The sequence below is a fragment of the Anguilla rostrata genome, chromosome 9 (genome assembly GCF_018555375.3).
Source record: "Anguilla rostrata isolate EN2019 chromosome 9, ASM1855537v3, whole genome shotgun sequence".
NCBI classification, from domain to species: domain Eukaryota; kingdom Metazoa; phylum Chordata; class Actinopteri; order Anguilliformes; family Anguillidae; genus Anguilla; species Anguilla rostrata.
The window spans coordinates 5,393,162-5,421,021 of NC_057941.1; the positions used below are offsets into that span (position 1 = coordinate 5,393,162).

At 44.6% G+C, this 27,860-nt stretch overlaps 1 protein-coding gene across 1 annotated transcript; it reads right to left on the reverse strand.

Annotated features, from left to right (window-relative positions):
* Positions 1–553: 553 nt before the first annotated feature.
* nsg2 (neuronal vesicle trafficking associated 2) lies at positions 554–27,704 on the reverse strand. The gene is made up of 5 exons (XM_064349914.1): positions 27,368–27,704; positions 26,602–26,763; positions 19,942–20,058; positions 2,931–3,041; positions 554–1,871 (listed from the first exon to the last, which is right to left on the reverse strand). Exons 2-5 carry the CDS (start codon positions 26,728–26,730, stop codon positions 1,680–1,682), a joined length of 549 nt encoding a protein of 182 aa, XP_064205984.1. The 5' UTR covers positions 26,731–26,763; positions 27,368–27,704; the 3' UTR covers positions 554–1,679.
* Between the last annotated feature and the right edge of the window lie 156 nt (positions 27,705–27,860).

Sequence of the window (27,860 nt, forward strand, 5' to 3'; positions counted from 1 at the left end):
ACTTCCCTCATATTTACACTGGGGGGAAAACGCCACACCTTCTGCATTACTATCAGATAGTATAAATCTCCCATCTGTGTAGGTGTGAAGGAAGGTTAAAATAGATTTTACAGCTTACATGATTTTGGATTTGTTTCATTTCCTGAAACGCAATGTAGCACATGCAGTTAATTGAATACTTCAGCATTTCATTTTAGGATTTTAAGTTCATTCTTGATTACCATTAAAACAATACCCTGCCTCTCAAGTAAGTACACTAATCGAGAGTAAATAGGTTATTGCAGAGGTGTGGTTAATGGAAAATACTGGGTGTGGTCTAAAAAACAAGGCATGCATTTTGTGTCTCTATCATTCTTCATATTTTCCATTTTACAATACAATATAATGTATAATTGCCAATAGGCATTTGCCCATCGCTTTATGTGAAACTTGATGACAATCTTTATTCATTTAGTGCTTAATGTCTGTGTTGAGCTCTGAGATACACACATCTGTGAGTGCTGCCAGGTGAACTCTGATTGGCTCACTGAGAAAATCAAAGGCTGGCAAAGAATCTCTGACACACATTGCTTTATTTTCATTTGTTTTAAAACTAAAAGAAGCACACTTCAAAAATACCAGGATTTGCTAAATACTGACAAACTACACCACAAATATGAGAAAGATATAATTATATAATTTTTTTTTTTAACTGATGAAAAAGTAACTTTTTTTTTTCCAGTTTGGATGAAGTGTAAAGTGTTGCTAAATCGGTACTTTAGCAAAGATTGGGCAGCCAGGTACCCTTTAACATCACGGTTCAAGTAAACAGTGATCAACCTCAGTGTTTCCACATTGTGTTTCAGGGCCCAGAAGTATGATTTTGTTTTTTTTCACCTCTCATACAACAATTTCCCACTGAGAAAAGAGTTAAAATACTATTGTAAAATTGATCACTATTCAAAGCAAAACTGTCTAAAACCTTCCATGGCCCACCTGACTGTACACTGAGTTAAAACTGCTCATATGTTATAGTCTTCAAATATTTTTTCACTTGTTTTTCAAAATTCTTTGAGTCTTACTCAGAAAGTTTGTGACATTTACAATAACTGTTTAGCTTTTATACACAGTTAAATGTTACAAGTTAAAATGACCATAAATGGCTTAAAGCCAGTATTCACAATGCATCTTTTTTATTTTTTATTAAAGAACAGCTACTCACAGATATTTCATGAAAATGATTGTAAAAGAAGTAGATTTGAAAATTTCTTCCCTTGTAGTAACAATCACATGCCTTTTGCTGTGCGAAGTACCAGAAGCCAGCTTGGAGGGACATAGATTTCGACTGAAAACATGTACAAAAAACATATAACTTACGAAAAATAAATTAAATAAATAACTCAGACGACACGGAAGTTCCACACGGATGCATGCCTTTGTACAAACGCTTGGTTGCTCCAATACCAAATACAAAACAGCAAAAATTACGAGATTTAAAAAACAATAAATAAATAAATAAATAAATAAATGATGGGGCATAGAATACAGTACATGAGACAAGTGATGGGCGGAGTCAAGGGTATGGGGGGGGGGGGGCGGCCTCTGAGAGCACAGCGAATCAGAGAGCGGTGCGGTGGGTGTGTGCGGGGTGTTTATTTTTCTCCCGTTAAAAAGAGGGGCGTTTTTCGGGGGCGAGGGGCTCAGTGGCCCTCGGTGTTGGGGGGCTTGGCGTCGTGCTGGGGGGTGCCGCCCGGGAGCCAGGGAGAGACGGAGCGGGACGTGGTCTGCTTGGCCATGCTGTAGTGGCTGATGACGGTGTAGAAGCGGCCCCTGGAGCTGCTGTCCTGAGCCGTGTAGTAGGCCTCCAGGGACGCGGGGATGCAGCGCTTGTGCTGAGGGAGGGAGGGGGAGAGGCACAGGGACTTTACTCCACAGATTACACACACGCACGCACACACACATGCACACGCATACACATAAACACAAACACACACACACACACACACAAACACAATCACACACATAAACACACACACACACAAACACACACATAAACACACACACACACAAACACACACATGCACACAAACACACACACACCCACACCCACACGCAAACACACACACACACACACACAGGTCCTTTGTTTCCTCCAGGTGCTCGTAAAAAAGAATAATGCTAAATAGAAAAACACAGCAAGCTATTATGTTCCCAAGTGAAAACTTTTATTTGAACCTGAGCAGCACTATATAGTCAAAACACTCATCACTGCTTGTGGATTAAAATAATTATATCATTCAATAATTCTATAGTGAGCATAATAGCAATTCAATTCAATTTTATTTTTATAGCACTTTTTATTGACATAGTGTCACAAAGATGTTTTACAGTGAAAACTGAAAGGAATTCTGCTTCATACTTTAGTTAATAGTCCTCCCTATTCAATAAACATCAGCCTTGATTCTACCAGTTTTCTTAAATGACTTTTAAATAAATGCGAGTGCAATTTACATTGTATGATATTGTTGATATAGAGCTAAGCAGCTATGTCCCGTAGAATATTTCACCCCACAGTGTAAAGCCAACAAAAACTTCAGCTCCCTCTGTGATTGCAGCCAAATGAACCTCACGTTTTATGTTTTTGGGGGCCAAGCAAGACCAACAGGCCACGGTAGTAACAACTCAAATTACGCAATAAAGCACTGCACACATGGGCCCTGCCAGTGAACATATTTGTGGTGGACAGTCCCGGTGTTCAGCTGAAAACCTGGCTACATTTGGTAGAAAAGTGAAAGATTTCCAGCCAACTAGGACGTAGCCAGGCTATACCTGGGTAAAACCTCCGCTATATTGTGATTATCCTTGTCTGTTTTGGTCAGACTGTTTCTCAGCCTAGACGTCCACCTCTGTAGATGTCTAGATTCCAGCTTCAGCTCACCGGGACTCCTTACCTTGTAGATGAAGCCGTCCGGGCAGCTGTGGTCGTAGGTGAAGGCCTTGTACACCACCAGGAATACTATACAGGCCAGGAATGCCAAAGCCAGGAAAATGAGGATGGTGACCTGCGAACGAGTCACGACATGACTGGTCAGATCGGCAAGCAAACGACCTCTTTTATAGCCTCTAAACAGCCTCTTATAGGCAAATAAACGGCCTCTTTTCATAGCCTCCAAACAGCCTCTTATAGACAAATAAGCAACTTCTTTTTATATCCACAAGTCACACATCTCTCTGTGATGAGCTTCCTGCGATGTGATAGAATAAGATAGAAAAATAGAAACGATAACAGGAACGACTGGGGGATTGTAATGGCGTGCAGTTGAGGGAGCAAAGCTTTTCAGAGATGCTGTAGCCTATTTTTATAGCCTCCAAACAGCCTCTTATAGGCAAGCAAACAGCCTCTTTTCATAGCCTCCAAACAGCCTCTTATAAACAAACAAACAGCCTCTTATAAACAAATAAACAGCCTCTTATAGACAAACAAACAGCTTCTTTTCATAGCCTCCAAACAGCCTCTTATAGACAAACAAACAGCCTCTTATAGACAAACAAACAGCCTTTTTATAGCCTCCAAACAGCCTCTTATAAACAAACAAACAGCCTCTTATAGGCAAACAAACAGCCTCTTTTAATAGAGGAAACAAGATACAGTCTGAAGAGGTGGGTCTGCATTATGTGTTGGAAGATGTCCTCACCACTTTGGGAAATCTGTGGGCACAGGGAGAGGTACGGACAGGTGTTGTGATTGGGAGAAGTAACCCGTCAGGTAGGAGAGAGCCAGTCGCCTCGAGGTCAGGGAATGGACAGATCTGACAGGGGGTTTGAAGACTGGCTGGAGGTATGGTGCTCCTACATTCACTGCAGCCTGTAGGGCTGGTGTTTTGTGTTTGAGGCTGACAGGAGAAAACAGCCTCATGCTCACTGTGTCCTTCACTGAAGAGAGGTTAAATGGATGCCGATTACCCAACACCCCCCAGCTCAGGGGAAACTGCAGTAATACAGCCACGTGTGCATGCGTGTGCGTGCATGTGTGTGCGTGTATTTGTGTGCGTGCATGTGTGTGCATGCATGCGTGTGTGCCTGTGTTGCGGGTGGTTGCTTCACCAACGGGACCTGGAGATCAAATTAAGACCTTGGGAAGTGCAAAACCATTTATGTCTCCCTAATTAACTCACACTACCATCGCCATGACACCCCACCCCCCAAGACATTATGCAGACTGTCAGAACCCGTTTGTTTCCTCGCCGTGAACCGAATGCAAATGTAAAGGAAGTATAGCGTATTGCATGCCGAAGCACACACTGGCTCTCGGTGGAAGCGTCTCCGGCGAGACCGTTTTTTGGACGCTTTTCGGCGTGCCGCTCCTAAACAGACAGGTCCCGTTCGAGCACCCGGGGGGACTGCAGTCATGCAAATTTATGCACCGTTCCTTCGAGGCAATTCAAAGTGTAACTCCGAAGAGATTTCGATTACCGGCAGCGATTGTTGCATCAGCGTTAGAATGTTCAGTTAAGAATATTTATATTGTGATTTTACACCTTAATGGGCCAACTCAAAGCTCCCCTGAAAGTATGAGAATTATGACAATTTAAGTGCTTTGCACTGTTCTGTATTGTAAAGCCCTTTTCGCCAAATGCTTTTTCCACCCGAAGTGATCTGCATGTGATTGTGTTCCGCAAAAACCCCTGCTTTGGTTTGGCAGGGGGGCGACAAACAGGCCCCTCCTACGATAGGCTTAAAGAATGAGTTATGGTAGACGGTGCTAGAATGAAATGGCCAGTGAGAGATCAAGAGTGACTCACCAAGGACCCGCAGGTAGGGCTGAGGAAACGGGGATTGTGGGAACTGTATGCTCTGTGCAGTCACTGAGCAGAACTACACTTCACCCAAGTGCCGTACTGTACCACATTCTCAGGTCACAGCTCACGAAACCTCACTTTTCCTTCACGAATAGTTACCACTTTTAAATGGATCTTTCACATGTTCAGAAATACAGGGATATTCCTGATTCCAGGATATTTGCACACAGCGGGGTTTTTTAATGCCCTCACAACCCTGCTTGGTTTGTTACAACATTTTTCTCCCACCCGAACTGCCCTTTCACAGTAGCCAGTGCGTTTATTAATAATAAATTGTGACATTTCCGGCTCAAATATGAAAACCTTTGAAACACTTAACCAAACAAATATTCAAGATTATGCATCAATAATTCATATCGCCCAATATGCTGTGCCAGCGACATACTGTATGTTTTCATATTTCAATGACCTTTTACATCTTTCGATATTTCAGCGGAAACATGAACCTTTCAGCATTACGTCTTACGGGCTTCATTTGTTCTACACATAAGAAATATTTCCTCATAAGCAATATTTCCTCCCTCCACAAAAACGTTATTTTTCATTCACTACAACTTGAATGGTTTTGGATTTTGATTAGCATCTTTACTTATATAGTATATGCACATTCCAGCATGATTCCCAGCTCCACATGAAGTCTTGCTAAACGCACAGGCTGTACACTGTCTCTAAACAGCTCAGTTTAATTAAACAAATGAATTCCAAGAGGGAAGACAACAATAAATAAACAATGAATATTAATATACAGGGTGATCTGTTTTTCACATGCATGGTATAGCTGAAGGATTGCCTATTTCTAATTTAATTTGCACCTCTGGGTGAAAGCAAGACTAACAGGTAACACCACGCACCTTTTTAAGAAGGCATTCAAGCTAACAGGTACGGGCATTAAATCGTATTCTTAATATGTTCAGCAGCTCAGCTGTCAAACTGAGGGGTTAATAGCAGTTGTGAAACATTTCTGCCAGGATCTAAAAAAATGAGAATTTCTTAATATTCACACTGAAGTTATAACTAGGGAATGTTTCCCATCATATGCTGATCCTGAGCTGGTGTCATGACGACTGTGGGTGTCAATCAAACAATGGAGTCCATGACTGGTCAATAATGAACCACCCACACTGCTGCCTGATGATGATGATGATGATGATGATGTGACTATTGCTTATTAACTACCAAGCTAACCACGATTGTGAAAAACGCGGTTCCAAATTACATTTCAAATGAAGCGGCCAGATTTTTTTTTTCTTTTGAAGTGCTATTCATTAGAATCTCGTTGTTCTCGTCAGGAGAATAACTCTCTAGTATAGTTACTATACCATTGTCTTTTTCTTTGTTGTCAGCTATTAGCATTTTATTAGCAAGCAGAATTACAGAGTGGGCGTTTAATAGCCATTTAGTCCAGAGCTGGGTAGGTGTAGTCCATCGCTTGGCTTCATTAAAACCCGAGTTTGTGTGTGTGGGAACTCTCATTTTCCCTGTGGCTCGTCTCCTGACCTTGATATGAACCCACGCTTAATCCCTCTACCGTCTTCATTATAATTGGTCTGGAGCCGAGGCCTCGGCAGGTGATCAATGAAACATAAAATGGACTCTAACGGGGGTACCTGACTGATCCAGCGGCTGGAGGCATATGCCTGTCTAGGCGATTCAGCCACGCTTGTGTACAAGCAAACACGGCTAGCACAGTCAGTGAAAATATGATAGGCTCATTAAATCATTTAAAATTAAATGGGTTCATTCTGACCGAAAAGGAAACACGTTTACTTATCAGAAATAGATTTTGGTACATTTTTTATTTATTTTTTTGTAAGTTGGGAGAGGCCCAGTATTATATACACCCAGCTGGTGGCTTGTCACTATTGCGTTGTTATGGGATATAGCTTGATAAGTTGCTAGGCTACCACACTGAGCACTACTGTCACAGATGACTCGTTACATTATAATGTAAGCGGTTTATATTAGTGCCTAGAATGCTGATCTAGGATCAGCTGATGTCGGCAGAAAACACGTATAGAAAATACTATTTCTCTTTCATCACATTTCCAATGACAGTATAAGAGGGTGGAATACTGAGTCACCTTTTCAGAATATACTTTCTACCCAGAAAGAAACCTAGATTTGGAAAGTTAAGCAGTGATATCTATGAATTCTTCATAGCATAATATACAACAGGCCTAACCTGTGAAAATAAGTTTTGGCTGAGCTTTAGAAATAGGGAGTGTATATATGCTGAGACCTATATATACATTTTTATTTTCCTGTATATTTTCTGATAGCCATCTACATTTCATCAGCTCAAACCAGTCTGTGGAAAAACACATTTTTAGGCCCAGTGATTGCAAATTCAGTGTTTGTGTGTGTGAAGAAATACATATATATTGACCAGTCCAGCCAGCTCCTGAATCGAAAAAAAAGCAGTAACACAGTACAATGATCACATCTGGGTTGCAAAACTATTCGTTTTTTTCTTCCCTCTTTTCCACGAATCAGAAACTGCACTCATGGACATCCCCCCACGAGATTGAGCCGGGAAGGATGATTCAAGCATGAATGGCTCCGGTCATCTCCAGAATGGAAAGCTGAACTTCGTCGCCTGATAACGTCCGCTGCAAAATTCTCATTTTCAAAAAACGGTCATTTTGTCCCTGAAGTGAATCGATACAGCATGCCCTCGGCGTGGCCATTTCAAGCCTCTGATTGTACGGACTGCTTTTGAGCAGTTAAAACCTGATTTTCTTTTCTTCTCTCCTTTTGTCCATTTTTTTTTTTTTTTTTTTTTTTGCGATGACCGTATTAAGGATGAAGATTATCCGTAGAAGGTCGCCGGGGACAAAAGGACAAACACTCCGTTATCCCCTCAAATCTTCTTTATTTCAGAATGCCGTCCCCCCCCCCCCCCCGAGACAACAACAGAGTGCAGACCTTGAGTCGCAAAAACGTTTCGGCAATGCCGGCACGGGTCAGAGTTCGACAAACGCCAGGGCTTCGACGGTCGACGAGACAGACGCAAAAACGCCTGTCTGCTCTCACGTGTCGCCTGTCTGTTCTCTCTCTCTCTCAGTGCTCAAGGTTGTTGTTGTCGTCAACTGAAATCTGACGTCGATATAATCCATCGGCCATAATCCCCCTCCCCATCCCCCCTGACACGGGTTTATATCCAGCACCTCGGGTCCCTGCCCTGCACCGTATATTAATACAGCACATTTAATATTTATGCTCCCAGAGACTTATAGGAATTCATAAGGGGCCGGAGCTGTCACCTCAGTATTCTTGTTTTCACATTTTTTTTTTTTTTTTTTGGTGCCTGCTGGTTGATCCCCTAGAGCTCACTGCAGAGGTCTGCGCATGTGAATTTCGCCATAGGTCAGTCTGGCTTCCGAACACCTCGATTGTTCCCCTCTCACCCCAATTTCGGCATTGCGGAAACCCATGAGAGCCTTCGCCGATAAAAAATAAATAAAATAAAATGAAAATAATTGAAAAAACGTTTTTTTTCCCCCATTTTTACAACACACCTCAACGTCCAAGCCACTTTATTTAATTTCCCTCCGCCCTTGAGCCAAGGCTGTGTAGTGAAAGCGGGAGGAGAGAAAAAGAAAGAAGAAGAAGAGAATTCAGCAATAAGGGGGTGACACTCCTGCTGTTAACCTCTGTGACAGGCAAGAGCAATCAATAGCAGATTGCTTCTGCAGCTCCTCCTGTGTCACCTATTACACCATCAAGGCATTCCTAAACGCTCTGAAGGGTTAACATGTTTTTATCTATATTTTTATTATTATTATTATTATTATTATTATTATACTAATACTACTAATAATAATTTTATTATTAATAATTATTATTTTATTTTATAGGTTATGTAAAATGATGTATTCTGTCCTATTCAGCATTGCTTGTTATCTTCTATCCAATAATGGTTAGCCCAGTAACCGTGTGAGTCAGACACCAATGCATCACAGTCTGGGATCTTCCCACAGGCCTTCAGCTGAAAACAAAAAAGGAAATAAGTAGCTGGACTTTGAGAAAGTAAGTTTTACTTCTCTGCCTAATGAGGTGGTTGTCCTTGGCATTGACACACACACACAGTCACACAGCCTCTCTTAGAGGGGATAAAGGATCGCTGTAAACAAGTACAGTGTTTTTATTAAAGCATTGACTTTGTCAGCAGGTGTGTTCTTTCCACAGAAATAAAGACCCTTATAATTGGATTAAGTGTGAATCGTTTTCCTGGAGTGGACTGCCTCTCTATTATAAGACAGGGGGTGGATTTTTCCTCACTCAACCCAATTCCCAGAATAAGTTATTTTACTATTTGTGTATGTGTGTGTGTGTGTGTGTGCCCATACGATTTCGTACAAACATTTCTTTGTATTAAAGGGGCCAACAGAAATTACTGTTCTTTCCAGGTATATGAATCATATGAATGTTTTTTGCACACCATTGATAGACAAATGCAACCTGAACTCATATTACTGTGTTGCCATAGCATCTCAGACTGACAGTCAACGGCTGTCGCCTACAGTCAACAGCCATCCATTATTTCACTACCGGACAAGACAAAAAACAAATAAACAACCTTGGGACCTCCAAACTGACATTGCAGACTAATTTAGCGCTGACTGCCCGAGCAATACATCTACTTTTAAATTCAAAAACATTTCAAAGATATTCCAGACATCTTACAATGGACTTGACTTTCTATTCAGAGTGAAAATCACTGATTTCACAAGACTTATGATGTAGGTTGATTGGGATACGCGGCAAAAAAGTCACAAAAACTTAGCCTCACAAAATGCATGAACCAGAAGAAAAAGCAAGCACTTTTGAGTCCTTTTCGCAAAAAAAAAAAAAAAAAAAAAAAAAAAGTACTCTCACAACCTCACATTTTTCCAAATGCAAGATGAAGCACTTTCAGTGTTTCCAAGGACCCCGGGGGGGAGTCTGAGCACCACACTGTCGGTGCCGTGATTCTCGTGGAGGCGGAATCGCATCTCATTAGCTGTTTAACCGTTTCACTTACCCCAGACAGTTTACATAGCTCACAGGTAACATTCTCCCATTCAGGCAGCTGGATATTTACACAGTAAGCACAGTAAAAAAGGAAGGTGAAGGTATGATGACCGACAATTAACAAACCCATCCAGCCAGCTGTTTAGTTGAAGTGCAATGGTACAATGTGAACTTCAAAAAAAAAATCGGTCCCTTTAGTGAACACTCGCCTTCAGTAAATTATTTTTAAAAGAAATTAATCAAGAGGTGTTGAAGGGTCTCAGAAGACTAGAAGGCTGAGTTCACCTTCTGTCGGCTCGTAACTAGGCCAGGGCCGCCCAACCCTGTTCCTGGAGATCCACCATCCTGTAGGTTTTCGTTTCAACCCTAATTTGGCACACCTGATTCTGGTAATAAGCAGCTCAACGAGATCGCTAGCTGTTGAATGAGGTGTGCTTTGTTATGAGGGGTACACAACTGTATCTATGCAGATTACACAAGTCAAAGACACGTCTGCGTCTAACCAAGATCGATAGCAATCCGTATAGAGCCACAGTACAGGTGGAAAGCAGTCTCCTTTTCCTATGCATAACAGTTAGCACACAGGAAAGGTTGAAACATTATTTTGGAGTCAGACACTGCTGCCCAGTGCAGTGTAACGGTCACCCCCATTTCCATGAGGGTAGGCCAGTAAAACAGGCACGGATGAGCCAGGAAATCCGGAACGTCAGAACAGTCCTGCAGCGAGAAGCCAGACCCCAGAAGGCCCCAGAGCGGAACCAGAAGACATTCCCTCAAGCGTAGCTTAAACTCAGCACCAAGAGAGGGTAGCGCCAGTTTCCTGATACAAGGCACAGGAGTTTAATGGCTCACTCAGGCGTGCTTCCCATTGTCACGGAAGAAGGAAGACCAGCTCAAAGACCATGTCCCTGTCGGCCAGGGTGCTGCTGGGTAACAGACTCCCAGGAAACGGCACAGCATCACTGGAGACTGGCAGATGATTCAGTCTGAGTCACAGTCACTCGTTTCCTGTGTTGCCAGCCTATAATTGCAGGCCCTATTGCATTAAAACCCACCCAAATTATATCCTTGCCACTCAAAACTAGAATACCAGGGGGTCGTGTGCATTTGTGATCTAATGTCTCCTATTGTCAGCAACAAAAGTTGATGAAAAGTAGCACAATTGTGCTGAAAAAAACTCCCAGTCTGGCCATGCTGCTCATTGCCACCATCACCTATGGGAGGCCAATCAAGCCCCAGAGATTCAAACAGAAAAACTGGGATCCAGTGGGTATTTCACAAGGAGGATTACTTACAGGACACAGCAGTCCATGTCCCGGTTTTGGGAGGGTTCCAGGTTTTACTCATTGCACTTATCCAGTCAACTCAGTAATCCTGCTTTGTGAAACATCCCCCCAGGTCCCAAATGATGTTATTATACGTTTCTCTATATATTTAATCTATTTTCAGTGGATATGCTTATTTTGCTTCAGTGACAAAGAGGTATACGCGTTCTACGGATTCAGAAAAATGCATCCGTTGAGAAGATGTCTGGGGATAAACACGTTAAAACGAGTGCGCCCCCCCCCCGTTCATCTGAGGCCCCCCACCCCCCGATAAGGCAAATGGTAAATGGACTGCATTTATATAGTGCTTTATCCAAGCGCTTTACAATTGATGCCTCTCATTCGCAGAGCATTGGGGTTAGGTGTCTTGCTCAGGACCTTGACATGCCCAGGGGGTTTGAACCGCAAACCTCCGACTGCCGGACAATCGGTCTTACCTCCTGAGCTATGTCGCCCCCTGGCTGCCTTACAGGGGTCCCCCCTTTTTACAGGAAAGCCCCCAAGCCGACCCCCCCCCCCCCCGTCACAAAACCTCCTTTCGCTTTCGCTCCGATCGGAAAAACAAAACAAAAAAAGGTCACCGCAACCCGGCTCCCCGGCAGCGATTTCTGTCTTTCCGTGTTTGTCTTCCCCTGTTTTTCACTCGCTTTCTAGGCTGTTAGCGCACAGGCGTTTTCCCACTGGTGCCCCCCCCCACCCGCCCCGGTCCCTACGGTAACGCGCGCCAGCCGCTCCCTCGCGGCTCGCACGTGGGAGGGAAGTCCGTGGAAGGCTGGCGGAGGAGGAGGAGGAGGAGGAGGAGGAGGAGGAGGAGGGGGAGGCGCAGGGGGGGGGGGTACAGCTCAATAAGCGAATCGATAGGCCAGCGAGCGCTCCGTGCTCCGTGAGGCGCTATGGGCTTGTGGGTGTCAGCTCCGAACTCATAACCGAAGAAAAACGACTATTTTGTTTTCCTTAGCAACAATAGCAGGGGCAGGAGAAAACGCAATTGAGAAACTATCTGCGCTATTAAGCCTTTTTTTTCTACGAGTCTTCGGCACACGCTTTTTGGGCGCTCAGAAAACATTTCTGAGAGGACGGAAGACTGCCGAGGGTGAAGCAGAACCAGACACTGGGACATTCTGCACCGAAAATGAGAACACTAAAAAATAAAAGGCATTAATCCCTCAGTCTTACGCCAGTCTGTAGATGAGCTAAGGCCACAGAGAAAACGATGACATCAGCAGTGACTGGCGGCAGGGGAGGGCACACAGAAGCACTGCGCATCTGGGGACAACAGGAAGTGACACACACACACACACACACACACACACACACAGACACACACACACACACACGCATGCACGCACACACAGTTACATGAGTGCCTTTCTCTAGCACCCTGTGAGGCGACTTATCGTCCTAAACAAGCAGCAGACAGACCTTCGCGGGCGGCTCGTACCACCACTCAATGTTCTAATCAGGCTAACCTTCGGACGGGAACGAAGGAGCGCAAGGCGACGGGTGCGAGTGGGGGGGTGAATAAAGTGAAGAAAATGATGTCTTAAGGTTTTTTCGTCGGCGTTGCGCGTCGGCCTTCGACGCTGTCTGGAGACGCCGAGGAGAGAGACTCTTCCTGTCTCGCTCGCCCGGTCTGCCTCCAGCTCCGCACACGTTTGGTTTCTCTCCTTCCTTTCAAACTGCCTGATCCTTCGCAGGGAAAGCACTGCGAATTATTTGTTCCCTTGCATAAACTAAACAGGCAGGAAGTTGTAAAAGGAAAGGCGAGGCCCAGAATGCACTTGCACCAAAAAACTTGGACGGGCCTTCTGAACTCACTGGCTGAATGCCTGATGGATTTTTTTATAGGTCTCCATAACCTGATTTAAGGCCGATAAAGTGGATTGTTTAGCAGTCGATCTGCACAGCGGCTTAGAACAAACAGGAATGAAAAGAGGATTTCTGCAGCGACAAAAACAGCCCTGACACACATGCATACACACACCAGCGGACACACACACACACACAGACACAGACACACACACACCAGCGCACACACACATGCACACACATGCACACACACACACACACAGGGACACAGACACGCACAGACACACACACACACCAGAGCACACACACACACACATACACACACTCACACAGACACATACACACACATACACAGACACACACACACACACACACAGATACACACATGCACAAAGGCACAGAATGCACAAATGAGAATCCCCTTTACCCACTGCAATAAACACATCAGTAACGGAGCTTTAAGGATATGTTAATGAATATAAACGATAATGCGATTTACTGGAAAAAAGCTGTATCATTGAGAACGATGTCCCTGGAAAGCTGGGAAGTGGCAAACGTGAACGTTGCTCCCTGAATGATTAATTAGTCTCAGAATCTCGACAAACAATGAGCAAATCTCTCAGAAAGCATTATTCTAACAAGATATTCCTCATTAATCCTCATTTGCCACTTCAGGTGCTTAAACATCTCGGATGTAGAAACGATTCAGGGGAGCCATCCAATCTAACCACTACCCCTAGATCAATGATTCCTTTAATTTTGAGTAATGACGTTTGAAGCAAGCATTTTTTTCTTCTTTCTTTTTTATTTTTTAAAAGTCTTTCTAAGCGCTTACACGTCACAACGAATAAACCCAGAGCGGTTTTCCCGGAAACAGTCGCTAGCCGCCCTGGCGAAAAGGCGTGTTATTCAAAGCCGCAGTACGGAGGGACGAAAGAAGCCCTGCGCTGCTTCTTAATGCCCACCTCGGCCCACAGGCTGGAGACCCGGTTGGAGACGCTACCCACAATGCACCGGGAGCAGAACAACAAGCCGCGGTCCTCACGGACAGGCTAGCGGCTAACAGGGCCCTCTCACGGCACGGGGCCTCCGTCACTTAGCGGGCTAATGATGCGCGGGGGGGGAACATGGGGGGTGAACACGGGGGGGGACGCGCTCCAAACACGAGCGCCGGGCCACTAATTGGTCCCGCGGCGGGGGCACCGCCGGGGTCAACAGGGAGGAACGCGAAGAAACAAAAAACCGGAGGGAAGGTGTGTGTGGGGACAGAGCGAGGGAGCGAAGAAAGAGAGAGAGAGGGTTAGGGAGAGAGAGACAGAGCGAGGGAGCGAAAAGAAAGAGAGAGGGAGAGAGAAAGAGAGGGAGAGAGAGAGACAGAGAGAGAGAAAGAGGGAAAGAAAGGGACAGAATGAGAACAAACATGAATGGAGAGAAAGAAACTGGTACAATGGGGGTAAGGAAAAAAATAGAGTGAAGGAGGCAGAACAATTGGGACTGAGAGAGAGAGGGAGAGAGAGAGAGAGGGAGAGAATGAGAACCAAAATGAACGAAGAGAAAGAAACGAATAGATTGGGGTAAGGAAAGAAATGGAGTGAAAAAGGCAGGACAACTGGGAGTGAGAGAGAGAGAGAAAGACAGAGATAGAGAGAGGGGAGAGAGATAGAGAGGGGAAGAGACAGAGATAGATAGATAGAGATAGAGAGAGAAGGACAGGCTGATAAACGCTTCAGCAGACAAAAAATCTGCAACATACCCCTGAAATTCAGGTAAATGCCACGTGGCATGGCTTGGTATCTGATTGGCTGGCAGAGCCGATCGCTGGCATAAACATTATATGCAGTCATTCAGGCCTGCAGCCATGTCTGCGAATAGCTTCTTCGATCACACTGTCCTCGGTCTGGTTCACAGGCTTGTTATTGCAGGACCAGTGAAACCCCAGAGCCGGCTCCGTTGGTTGGTGAGCATGTAAATCAGCCGCAGAATCATATATTCCATTTTTTGTGATCATTTCTCATTTCTTATTTGTTTCTCTCGAAGAAATTGGTAAGAGGACCGCCGTGAATAGGCGATTTGAGAATGACAGGGTGGAATTTTAGCATTTCCGTTTCAAAGAATGGAGTTTTCTTCGAGATTAATAATTCATTAACCTCAAGCCAACATACACAGCAAGCATTACAAAGATGACAATACAAATGCTTTTCTTTAACAAGGCAATTATAGTAATGGAGCCACCAGTCGTCTAGAAAACAAAAATCCAATATGAGCCTCCCTTTGATTTTACTCATATATTCATCCTTCAAAGTTAAGAGTGAAAAATCTGAAAAGCAGGGAGTAGGCCATCTGCTATCATAAATCATCTTTGTCATGGCTCAGTTCACCACCCTATCCCTTGTGTCACTTCAATTAAGGTGTCCTATTTGAAATGATAAACGACTAAAATAAATTAAAAATGCAATACGAAAAGAGAATGCAGAACCAAATGTTCTGGTTTTTTTTCACCCCCACAGTACATTCTGTGTCACATCCTAACCTTATGAGGGCATTTGGCTCTGGAAAATCATGATTATGAAAATTAATCCAAGCCTCGCTCAGTTATCAGTTTATCGTGTTGTGCATCTGCAGACTGACCTAAAAATCTCATAAATCTCTCTTGAATTTCATTCTGTTTTTCTTTCTTTTTTTTTGGGGGGGGGTTGTTTTTTTTCCCCCTTTTATACGTTATCGTTTTTTTCTTTCTAGAAACTTCAGCGCAGAAATAACACCCTCATATATCCATGTCCTGCCTCCCCCCAAAATTGTTAAATAGGTTAAAGGGAGGAGGCCAAAAAGCTAAGGAGCTAAGGCTCGTTATAAGCAGAATTAGCGGACCAGATTAATCATTCGGTGACAGCTGCGGTCCCCTGGACAGCGAGGTCAGCTCCTGTAAAGCAAAATGTCCGCCCAGCCCAAATTAGCACGAAATAACACACAGCAGGCGGCCACTCTGTGCTGCAGTGTTCAGCGCGATTTCACAGCCTCACCGCTAACAACCGTTATTTACGGGCTCTTTAAAGTTCATTTTAACACCCACACACACGCACACACACACACACTAACACGCGAGCGTGCGCACACACAAACCGACACGCGGGCGCACACACACATAATACACACACAGACCCACACCCATTTTGTAAAAATGAAAGGCTTGGTCATAAATCACTGCATGACTGAGGTAATAGGATTTGTATTGTGACACAGATGCAGATGCAGATTGGACACAAAAGCCCCCCCATTCCCCATGAGACCAGCCAAAATGAGTCAATTTCCGCTAGAAAAAAACTGGGGGGAAAGGCGAGTTCCCCATACTGCGGGCCTGCAATACAGTGACAAAAATCACATTCATAAAAAATATCCATCAACAGGTTAGAACATTGAAGACTGAAGTTTAGCAGAAGAAAATGAACGTGTTTTCCACCACCTTAAAAAATTTTTTTTTTTTAAAAACAAGCAATCTCTCGCTGCAACCTGAAAGTACGACAGCCACCCATCAAGCGTCCCTCGTTCTGTCTGAGCGCCGTATTCGGAGGTCACGTTATCTCCCTGGCACACGCTACCGACAGAAGGCAAAGGTACAAAAGGCCGACTTTTATCACTGCGCGTCAGAAGGCCGTTTTTCTTCTTCCCCGGCCTCAACAACAAAACAGGGCAGACAGGCGCAGAGAGAGAGAGAGAGAGAGAGAGTCGGGCCGGCGTGGAGGGATGCTGCGTGAAAGATGCACACGAGAAGCAAACCGGTTACGTAACGGAGAAATCTCGAAACGCTTCGTCTTCCCGTGATCCGTACCCCCCCCATCCCCCCCTTCTCTCACTCTCTCTCAAACCTTGAATCATTCACTCCCTTTCTCCCTCTCCTCTCTTGCTCACTCCCTTTCTCCCACTTCAATTTTCCCTCCCTGTTCACAGAGTGATATAAAAAATAAAAAAAATAAATAAATATTAAAAATCAGTAGGCGCTGCAGCCCCAGAGACTCACAGACTGACTGGATGTGCAGGGCTTGTACCAGCTAACAGCTCCCAGCCTCTCTGCTGCTTCTGTAGTCTACAGCATCTCTAAAAAGCTTCGCTCCCTCAACTGCACGCCATTACAATCCCCCAGTCATTCCTGTTAGCGTTTCTATTTTTCTATCTTATTCTATCACATCGCAGGAAGCTCAACACAGAGAGATGTGCGACTTGTGGATATGATCAACAGTTCCTTTCCTGCCTGTTTAATCTACCCGATGTCCGTCTGCTGATAAAAAGAAAAGGGATTGAGTTTTGCTGCATCAGTGACGAAGGACACTAGCAATCTGACCACTTTTTTTATTTGCGCTTTTGAAAAACAGAAAAAAAACTGTTCTGTTTTTACTGATGGTGGAGACACAATCCATGTTCTCGTTGGGGGCGGCGGGGGCGAGTTACAGTCTGATCTCTTTCCTCGGTGCTCGGAGGTTGATGAAAATTGAACAGTTGGACCAACAGCCACAGACGCTGCTGGGCACACGCCCAGTTTGATGAAAATCGCCATACATGATTGGCACAGCAGTGTCAATACTGAAACCAATCAAATTATGTGGTGGTGGCATAGAAATAACTACACCAATCAAATGCTGTGTTGGTGGTCTAGAAATAACTACACCAATCAAACACTGGTGGTGTAGAACTAACTACACCAATCAAATGCTGTCAATCAAATAAATGGCATCATACATGTCATACAATCACCATACACTACTCGTCACAGCAGTGTCAATACTGAAACCAATGAAATTCTGTGTTGGTGGTATAGAAATAACTACACCAATCAAAAATGTTGTGCTGGTGGTGAAAAAATAACTACACCAATTAAACGCTGTGCTGTAGATATTTATACGTATGTATGATATTTCTAAATGTTGTTCCTACATCTGAATTTTGTGTCAGGCTGCACTGGGGCATGATACAGGAAATGAACTGGTTAATAAAATGGGTCATCAGCTTGGAAAGGTTAGAAGATTATCCCAGTAAGTAGGCTTATGAAGATACACTCAGCCCGTGATGTGATTCATATTCCCATATACGGATCACAAAATAATATTCTCATGATGCAGTATGCAACAAAAAAAAAAAAAAAAACACAGTTTTAAATGAATGAAAAAAAATACAACCCTGAACTCAGGAAGTCTACTATTATCTGAGCTGTCCACTCTCTTAGCAAAAAGACTTTACATCTCTTGGGCATCTTAGCCAGTTTTGATGTTATTCCACAGACATCAGAACACTCTTCTTTGAATTTTTACTGAACAAAGGCTCGGCTGTCTGAGGAAACAAAGACTACAGAGATTCAAGGTGATTCCCTGCAGAGAACAATATTCATACTGTAGAGAGTCAACACAGTGAGTATTTCCTCTATAGGACATAACCTGCCAAATAATCCACAGGTGGGATAACCCCCACCCCTCACAACTGTTCACACATATTTCCATCTGCGGAAGACAGATGTGGAAAGCAGGTCTTCATGAACCCAACATGGGTGGAGCCTCTTATATCGTTAGGTGAATGGCTGATCTGAGCCAATCACAAAGATCGGCACAGGTAATGATTGGCCGCATATGGCAGACGTGAAGCTTCGGACTTCCATCAGTAAACGTAAATGTAGAGGGTGTATAAACAGAGGACATCAAAAGACCCATTGCTCATGAAAAAGTTTTAAAAAGCAGAGTAGCTATGAAAATAATCTAGTTAACAAATAAATTTTGGGCTTGGGCCCTGAATTTCCCATCAGCCACTTCCACGGGAAGTGGAAACTTCCAAACTTCCAACGGCTCGTCCTTCCAGTTACCCCACGCTTCTCGCCGTCGTCGGGGCAACAAAACCAACTGCGAACGGCTCTGTCTCTGGGTTTTTTTTTTCTTTCTTTTTGCCCTTTCCTGTCAGTGTTCAGCTGACCCGTTTTCAAATGCCTTCATCTTACTTTGCGCTCGCTCCTCTGACTTAATGCGATAATTCGTCAAAGAGCGCATGAATTATGGATTAGATCAGCCTGTCTCCCCCGCTTATATTGGCGTGTGCATGTGTACGCACACGTGTGTGTGTGCGTGTGTGTGCGCATGTGTGTGAGTGTGTGTGCGCATGTGTGTGTACATGTGTGTGTTTGTGTGTACATGTGTGTGAGTGTGTGTGCGCATGTGTGTGTACACATGTGTGTGAGTGTGTGCGCATGTGTACGCGCACGTGTGTGTGTGTGTGTGTGCGCATCTGTGTGTGCATGTGTGTGTGTGTGTGTGTGTGCGTGCTTTTCCACTCAATCTTGCCATGTCTCTTTTCAGGAGAACATTTTACATTCCACGTCTCACATGACAGATGTCAGTGACACCCCTCCCCCCACCCCAACCACTCCCGCCCCTTTCCCTGAAAATGTAGCAGGTAAAATAAATCACACGCATTCAGCAGGAGCACACATGTACCCATATGCTACAAAAATACTGCACTTTCGCTCTTACTGAAAATCGACCTGAGCAACTGTGCCAGCCAATCAGATGGAAGTAATAAACACAAGGACTTCCTGTTCAAGATGGAGGAGAACAAGCACCCACGGAGTGATCGATTTTTGTTTTTTAAAATATATTTTGCGCCTCAGTTAGCAGCAGTACGAGCACAAATTCCAACCTGCACTGAGCATAACCTCATGTTTACACATTTATATTATTTATTTATTTAATTTTGAAGAAAGAAAAAGGCTTTCTGAGAAAATTCTGCCTTCACAAACACTTCAAACCATGTGGGGAAAATATATTTATGACTGAATGGGGGTACTGCTGGAAGGACGACCGGCCCCTGGAGACAGTTTCCATTCCGCACTGCCAGAGGCAATCGGAGGGGGGGAAACGGGGAGGGGGGTTGAGTTTGGGGCGTGATATCCAGGGCGAATCGTGTCGATCAGACAGGCCCCTCACCTTGAGTCTCTCAGAAACGCCGTCGCTGAAGCTGATGGTGAACTCCTCCACCTTCGGCGCCTTCTTACTCTTGCTCTTCTGATCCGTCTGATATTCGGTCCGCGTCTTCACCACGACCTGAAAAAATAAAAAAGCGACAGTGAATTCATTAATAATCATGTGATCTTCTCACATCCATCCTGCTCCCCCCCGCCCCCCCCCCCCTTCCCGCCACACCTGTACTGACAGATCTGCGATGCGGCGGCGTGCTTTCCGAAGTGCAGCAGCACCCGCCCAATCGCATTTCAGGGATAAAGTTGACACCGCGTACCCTGACGCTTGACATCCTGTGACAAATTAATTAAACGCAGCCCTTCTTATTTCTCCGGGTTTTAATAAGGAAGTGGGAGCTTGCAGTCGTGACGGATCAAGGAATGTGTTTATTAAATTAAGTCCTCGGGGGGCTTCCGATTCCTCATTTAATGGCGGGCTTGGACTCAACCGGGTCCGTGACTAATTCTTTGTAAAAACGCACTGTATAAATAGAATCTGATTGATTGAAATTTGATTATTAATATCCTAAAGCCTGCTGTGAATGAGCCTCCTGGACCAGAAAACCTCCCCTTGCTGTTCTCCTGACATGTCCTCCAGCAACTCCGCCATTTCATTCTCCCGTCCGAAACGCGGCCCGCCTGCTTCCGTTTCGTCGCGCCCCACCTCTGCAATTTGCTCCACGAAATTGGAAGAGGCCGTTGCATTACCTCTGCTTTTCCTTCTGCGAGAGGTAATGAGTGCACCAAGGGGAGGGGAAACCAGCCCCACCCCGAGCCCCCCATTTGTAATTGTAGTCAGCGACAGGCTTCCATAACTCAGGGGAGGCAACGGTTAATGTGATTCGCTGGATTATATCCGCCACACAAATATGACGCCTCCGAGCCGGCGGCTCATTCGTCTGGGGCTTGCCGGCGGACGATAACCCGCCAACCACTCTCCAAACGGCACGCAGAAACGATGCTTGCCGTCGAACGCTTCTTTAGCCATTCAATGGAGTAGATAAACAAATGGGGTGAACCGGTTAAAACTGGATAAAATTAACTGACAGCGGAACTTGGGTGTATATCGTATACGATATACACCCACAACAAAATGGGAGCCACTCGTGTGGTTTGTGCTCTAGTTTGTCTCTGATACTAAATAAAATATTAAAATACTTACTTGTTTGTGGCTCTAAAATATGTCATCCCTTTGTGAATTGGTCTAAGAGGGCTGGACACAGGCCTACAAATTTGACAGCCCGATTTGTTTTGATTATTTCGATGGCCCTACGCAACAGTGCTTTAGGATCAGGAAGATCGACAAGCATGCTCCACCAAGTCCATTTGATGAGCCCTCCGATTTTGTTTTTGACCGAATTCGAGGGAACACATTCGGAACCAAACTAAACGGTTCCTTACATTTAAAATGTAACATTCGGTTGATTTTTAATGCTACCGTGCATCTCCAGGCAGGTCTGAAATCATGAAGACCACCCCAACGCATCCTATTCTTTTACACCTTCAGAGACATCTACACTCAGAGAAGACGAACAACTGCCAGCGTACAGAACACTCACAAAGCATCTACACTCACACATCTTTCTACTAAGAGGCAAGGTGATCTCTATTCAGGGAATTTTTACGAAATTCTGGAACCGAAGTATCTCATCAATCCACGTAAATCCAGCTGGAAACATCACAAATCAGCCAGCGATTCATTACACGCAGCATTCAGGTGAAAGTGGAAATGTAACATCGCAATCAAAGTTCTAGAAGCTGTTTCCGGTAAACCATTTCTGGTAACGATAGTTTCTGATCTAAAACTCAAAAAGACCTCTAGCCTCTAATCCTAAATCCCAGTTCTCTCTCCCTTTCTTTCCCTCTCTCTCTCTCTCTCTCTCTCTCTTTCTCTCTCTCCTCCACAACCACCCCCCTCCCTCACCACCCTGCTCTCTTTTTCCTCTCTGTGCAACTGTTCGCAAAGACAACAGCAACACAATCCTCCCTAGCCACCGTTTGAAATGATGTAAACACTTACAGGGATATTACCCACCCCCCCCCCCTCCACCCCCTCCCCCCGGGGCACCATATAGGAACTACAGCAGCCTCGCGGTGGTGGCACAGGCCGCATGTACGGTCCAATAAACCCATAATTCAAAGCTGAAACAGCACAATGGCCTCCACCACCTCTTCTTGTCGAAAAACAATCATCGCGAGCGGGTATAATCGTGCTGCTCAGGTGCATTGCTCAACGTGCCACAGACACTCAGAGAACGGGACATTACTGCAGGCACAGAACCTTAATATTACACGACTCATTTTCCAGCAGACACCTTCATCTGGATTTTTTTTTTTTTTAATTCTAGCTGACACCTTACATAAACGGCAGCCTATCTGTGTGTGTGGGAGCAAGTGAGCATCCGCAGTACAAGGTGACGTCAACCCCCCCTCCCCCCCAATCGACCCCCCCCCCCCCACCGCACCCCCTCCAGAATCACAACAAGAGTACAACAGAGAACTCAGCACAGTAAGCTGCTGCAATCTCCTGGTGTATATGAATCGAGGGCCAGCCGTTCTGAAACCCAGAGAGACAGTCAGTTAATAACAGTACTCACTTATGCAGTCGTTTGGATGACGGAACAGAACCTGAAAATTCCCATCTAAAGACTGACCACTGCACCATCGTTTCAGTCAGAACAATAGCCCCATCTGCTCTTACCATACGTCTTAATAAACCCCCAGTGAGTGAATGCCCTCCTGCTTGTTGTAGTGCTTCTAATCCTTTATGCAAAAATGGAAATGGTTCAGTGTTTAATATGTACTACTTTACTGTTGTGTCACTATTCATCAGTGAATGTAAATGACTGAGGCTAAATGTGCCAGAAACCTATTAATACCAGCAAAGAAAATAATGATGAATATGTATGCATGTATATATGTGTGTACGTATGTATGTATATATGCATATATGCATGCATGTGTGCGTATGTATGTAAATCAGGCTGGTGGCAACAGAAAAGATGTCAAATTAATGTTGTGCTAGCTAGGTGGTCAACACAAAATGAAAAAAAAAACAGCTTTTTTTCAAACTGACTTCTGAATGAACTGCTCCCACTGCTTTGAGGATCTGTTTTTATTTTAGTTCTCATTCACACCCTTTTTATCCAAGTATATAAAGGCTAATCGGTACAGTGCTGTTACAGGCCACTCAAATTAACAGGCTATGTCTCAGCCCAGGGATACACCAGCCCACTGGAACACACATTGCAATACACCAGCCCACTGACACAAGCATTGAATATGCCAGCCCACTGGAACACATCAGCCCATTGGTGCATGCATTGGAAAACGCTGGCCTATTGGAACATGCTGTGGAATACACCAGCCAATTGGAACACGCTGTAGAATACACCAGCCAATAGGAACACGCTGTGGAATACACCAGCCAATAGGAACACTCTGTGGAATACACCAGCCAATAGGAACACGCTGTGGAATACACCAGCCAATAGGAACACGTGTGGAATACACCAGCCAATAGGAACACGCTGTGGAATACACCAGCCAATAGGAACACGCTGTGGAATACACCAGCCAATAGGAACACGCTGTGGAATACACCAGCCTATTGACACAAGCATTGAATACACCAGCCCACTGGAATATGCCAGATCACTGGAACATGCTGTGGAATACGCCAGCCCACTGGGACACGCATTGAATACGCCAGCCCATTGGTGGAGGCAGATTTTCCCCAGCAGACCTCTCGCTCTTCCGCCTGAACTCACACCTGCCACGGCACACGTCCGTTTCCGCGGTGACGGATGAGATAAAGACTCGCTCCGCTGACACGTTAACCTTCAGCCTCCCCAGGGATTATCCTCAGTAACACACCGAAGACCACTCCAGCTGGCATGTGAGTCCAACAGCCGTGCCCCACCCCTCCTCACCCCCCGCCCCCCCACCTCCGTGTCAGGCGGCAGATTGCGCCCCACAATGTTGCTTCCTACGTACGTGAGACGCCAGGTCATTCCGATTAATGGGGGTGCCCATCCCCCCCCCCATCTCCACCAGCAGAGCATCGAGTGAGAGACCCCCCACCCTCCATCACCAGAGCATCGGGTAAGAGCCCCCCTTCACCACGTCCCACATTTATCTGCAGCTACAGTTCCGTGCTAATTAATTTACGTGACTGCAGTCGTGTCGTTTCCAAATGTGCCTCTTCATTTATGGAAACGACCATCGTGGGCCTGAACGAAGTTTACGTTTGTCAGCTTTCCAGGGGAAGCAAATTGGATTTCTGCCATGTCCGATATAGATGTGTTTCACTGCGCAACATCTAAATGCCAAAAAAAAGTCACATGAAATCTGAACAATTTGGATTTATGCAACATTTGTTGGTGGTATTTACCAGATGAGCACGCATGCAAGTTGTGCATGTATGGCTTGGATGGAATTTAGTGAACCCAAGGCATTTTGCACATCCCTTTCTTTGCCAAGAAAATCACTGCATAGGTGCATGACATCACCAGGAGCCAAAACACAGAGGGAAAACGACAGTATTTGTGCCAGTGGACTCAAAAATACCATCCAAAATAACATCCTTAATATCATTACTAACATCCCTGGTTGCACGTGTACGTGTGTGTGTGTGTGTGTGTGTGTGTGCATGTGTGTGGGGGGCTTCTGTACAAGCAAATGTTTTGAGAACGCAATGAATTGTTCATGGATAAACAACTCAAGAGTGACCTCAGCTAATTTGCATGTGTATCATGCCATAATAAGTCCCACACGGGAGTTGGACATAGGTTGCATACACCATGACATCACAAAGGGCTTGTCTGAATCATGCGATGACACTTTTCAGAGCATTGTTAGCAAGAGCATTATTTTTAAGGTACCAGGATTCAAATGCAAATCACTGAGTTTCCCTCAACGTGGAGAGCAAGATCTGCACCTGTTCATTGCTCAGCTCTTTATGTGCTTTTCCAACTGCACCTGCTCACAGCCGGTTTGAGGGGCTATCCTTCCCTCTTTCATCTCCCCCAGCATTAGGCATCTGATAAAGCTTCCACCTCCGACAAGCTTACATCGCACTCGTATATCACAATGGACGGATAATTATTTCTGGAGAGGGTTTTTTTTTTTTCCTGGAAAAATACAACCAAGACTGTCATAGCGGCATGCCTGAGGCAATAGCACATGAAAAAAAAAAAAGACTTACTGGACCCAGATCTCCTGATTGACACGGATCTCCTGCTTGACGTGGATCTCCTGGTTGTCAGGGGATCTAACTAAACAAGAGGAGGCCAACCCAGGTCCCAGAGAGCCGCAGGGCCTGCCGGCTGTTGCTGTACCTCCGCACTTAATTAAGCAATTAAAGCAGCTGATTACACAGTCAAGTTACCTCACCTGGGTCCCGTTTTACGAAGCAGGATTACTGAGTTAGTTGGATAACTGCACTGAGTAAAACCCAGAACCCTCCCACATCTGGAACATGGACTGAAGTTAAAAAAAAAGAGCTGTTTTCTGGGTTTTACTCAGCGCAGCTATCCAGCTAACTCAGTAAACCTGCATTGTGAAATAGTCCCCCAGGTTTCTTGGGTCTAATGTGGTTGTTGTGTTTAAGGTGAAAACAAAAACCAGCAGACCCTGCGGCTCCCCAGGACCAGGACTGTCCAGTCCCGTTCTAAACCCATACTGTAAATTAACTAGATTCCCAGAACTCTGAGTCACAACCCCAAATCTCCAACATCAATGAGCAGGTGGAGGGTCTTTCCACATTCATCACAGAATGAATCCTTCACAATAACTCTCAGATATATTCAATATCAGAGCTGTATCTATTCTTAACCGTATTATTTCCCTAGGAGTTGGCAACCCTGACCCTGGAGCACAGAGATTGTGCTTTTGTTCTATCTTAATTCCCCTAATCCACATAATTTATCTTAATTAACACAGTTGACTATGAGCTGGAGGATCTCAGAATTTCCCCATTCAACATCTAAACATCTAAATATTTATGTACATCCATCCATCCATTATCTATAACCGCTTATCCTGGGCAGGGTGGCGGGGGTGCTGGAGGCTATCCCAGCATGCATTTCAGATTCCTGATTTCAGAATGAGTTTTGGAGGTATTGGAGAAACACAAATTTAAACCCATACACAGACATCACTTATTTACATTCCACGGAATCAGATAACATTAATATAAATGATAGAAGTGGTTGACGGATGTCGTTAAAGGTTTGAGTATGTTTTGTATTATTATTCCACGTTGTTTACTGAGTGACAGTCCTTTGTCCTCCGGACGCTTGATTCTGCTCATTATGACCCAGTAATCACTGAAAATCCCATGAGAAAATACTCAACCCAAACAAAGGGTTAATATAAGCGCTGGTTTATCGGGTGAGACCGCAGACAGCAATTTCAACGTGACAAGAACTGGCTCGCTATCGTGTTTTTTTTTTTTTTTTTCCCACAATTTTGCCCCAGACAGCGGTGACGGCCATAAATGAGCTCGTCTTCAACGGAAAATGGCCAAAGATGTTTTCATTTTTTTATTATTATTTGATCAATAAACAGGCAAGAGCCGCGTCGTAAAGAATAACAAGCTCAAAACAGAGACAGCGGCGTCTTTTACCTTGTCTGGGGCTGGATACTGAAGTTGATTGACATCCAGGGGCGTGATGAGAGGAACGTTCTGAAAGCCGTCCTCCACACTGGCCGCTTTGGCGCCTTTGTCCTGTAAATTACTCCCCAATTTAACCATCTTCGGCAAATCCCTGGCGTTTCAGTATACTCCCTTAAAAGCAAAGACAGAACAGACGCGGATCAGTCATCGGCAATCAATCAGGCTTTGTTTGTCTGACATCGTACCGTCTGCGAACGGAACTGATTGTTTTCCTAAAAAGCCAATGATTCGAAAACATTTCTTAATCGTGTTTTCTTTTCGTTTTTTTTATACCCATCACAATGTAACATACCTGTCCTTGTATACAAGCGTAAAATCCACACCACTGGTTCTCAGATATTTCGCTTTCAGCGCATACGAAGTATTCTAAACATATTTCTTTGCACATGCTATTTTGTAATACAGCAAGTACAGACTATCCTCCGCGGATAAGACCTAATTATTGGAAACGGTTAGTTGACATTTAAACATGTTAGAAAACAGTAATCTATGCAAAATATAAACAAATAATAACGCGTTCTGACACCCATAAGACAGAAAAAATTGGAAATGGGCTCAAGTTCCAAACTAACGATAGACAACACAAGAGAAAAGCTAAATTGTTTTCTTATTTCGGTTCACTACATCTGGCTACACCTGCAACCCTCCATCCATCCTCTTGAAGTAGCCCGCATATAAAGCATTAAAAAATACAAAATATTTAAACAATACTTACTGGATCAATTATATTGTTTAAAGCAGCCACTTCACTGTAATGCAGATTCAAATCCTGTATTCAGGCTATATTTCACACAAAAAAAACAGAGGTGAGAGAGACCAGATATGTAGTTACGGACGGAGACGCGCTTAGAGCCTACGTTCAAAAGAACTGCTTGACGATTAGAGGAGCGTAGCCAGGGAGCGCGCTGCGAAACGGACGGCTGGCGCAGCGTCTAGCCTGCAGATCCCGAACACAAATACTGGCCCTTTTGCTTTGCAGTTGGCGCCACTAGGGGGATTTCCAATTCAAACAAAATTCGATGTTTGGTCTGCAATAACTGGCTCCAAAAAAAAAAGAAGCTTGTTGCCCCACAACTGGTCTGCTACTTTGTCTGTTTGCGCCACCTGTCGACTAGAAATGTGAACGCAGCCGCCAGGTTAATGCGTTGATCCGATAGCCTGTTTCTACCTGTATCGTCCACGCTGGTGTTATTCGACGCATAAATGCT

Bases quoted from the DNA above. Each gene is read 5' to 3' on its own strand.
- nsg2 (XM_064349914.1), bottom strand. From the start codon at position 26,730: ATGGTTAAATTGGGGAGTAATTTACAGGACAAAGGCGCCAAAGCGGCC. The intron at 3,042-19,941 runs GTGAGGGGCCTG...ACTCGTTCGCAG, and splicing joins GCGTTTCTGAGAGACTCAAG to GTCACCATCCTCATTTTCCT. The intron at 1,872-2,930 runs GTAAGGAGTCCC...TCCCTCCCTCAG, and splicing joins CGGACGGCTTCATCTACAAG to CACAAGCGCTGCATCCCCGC.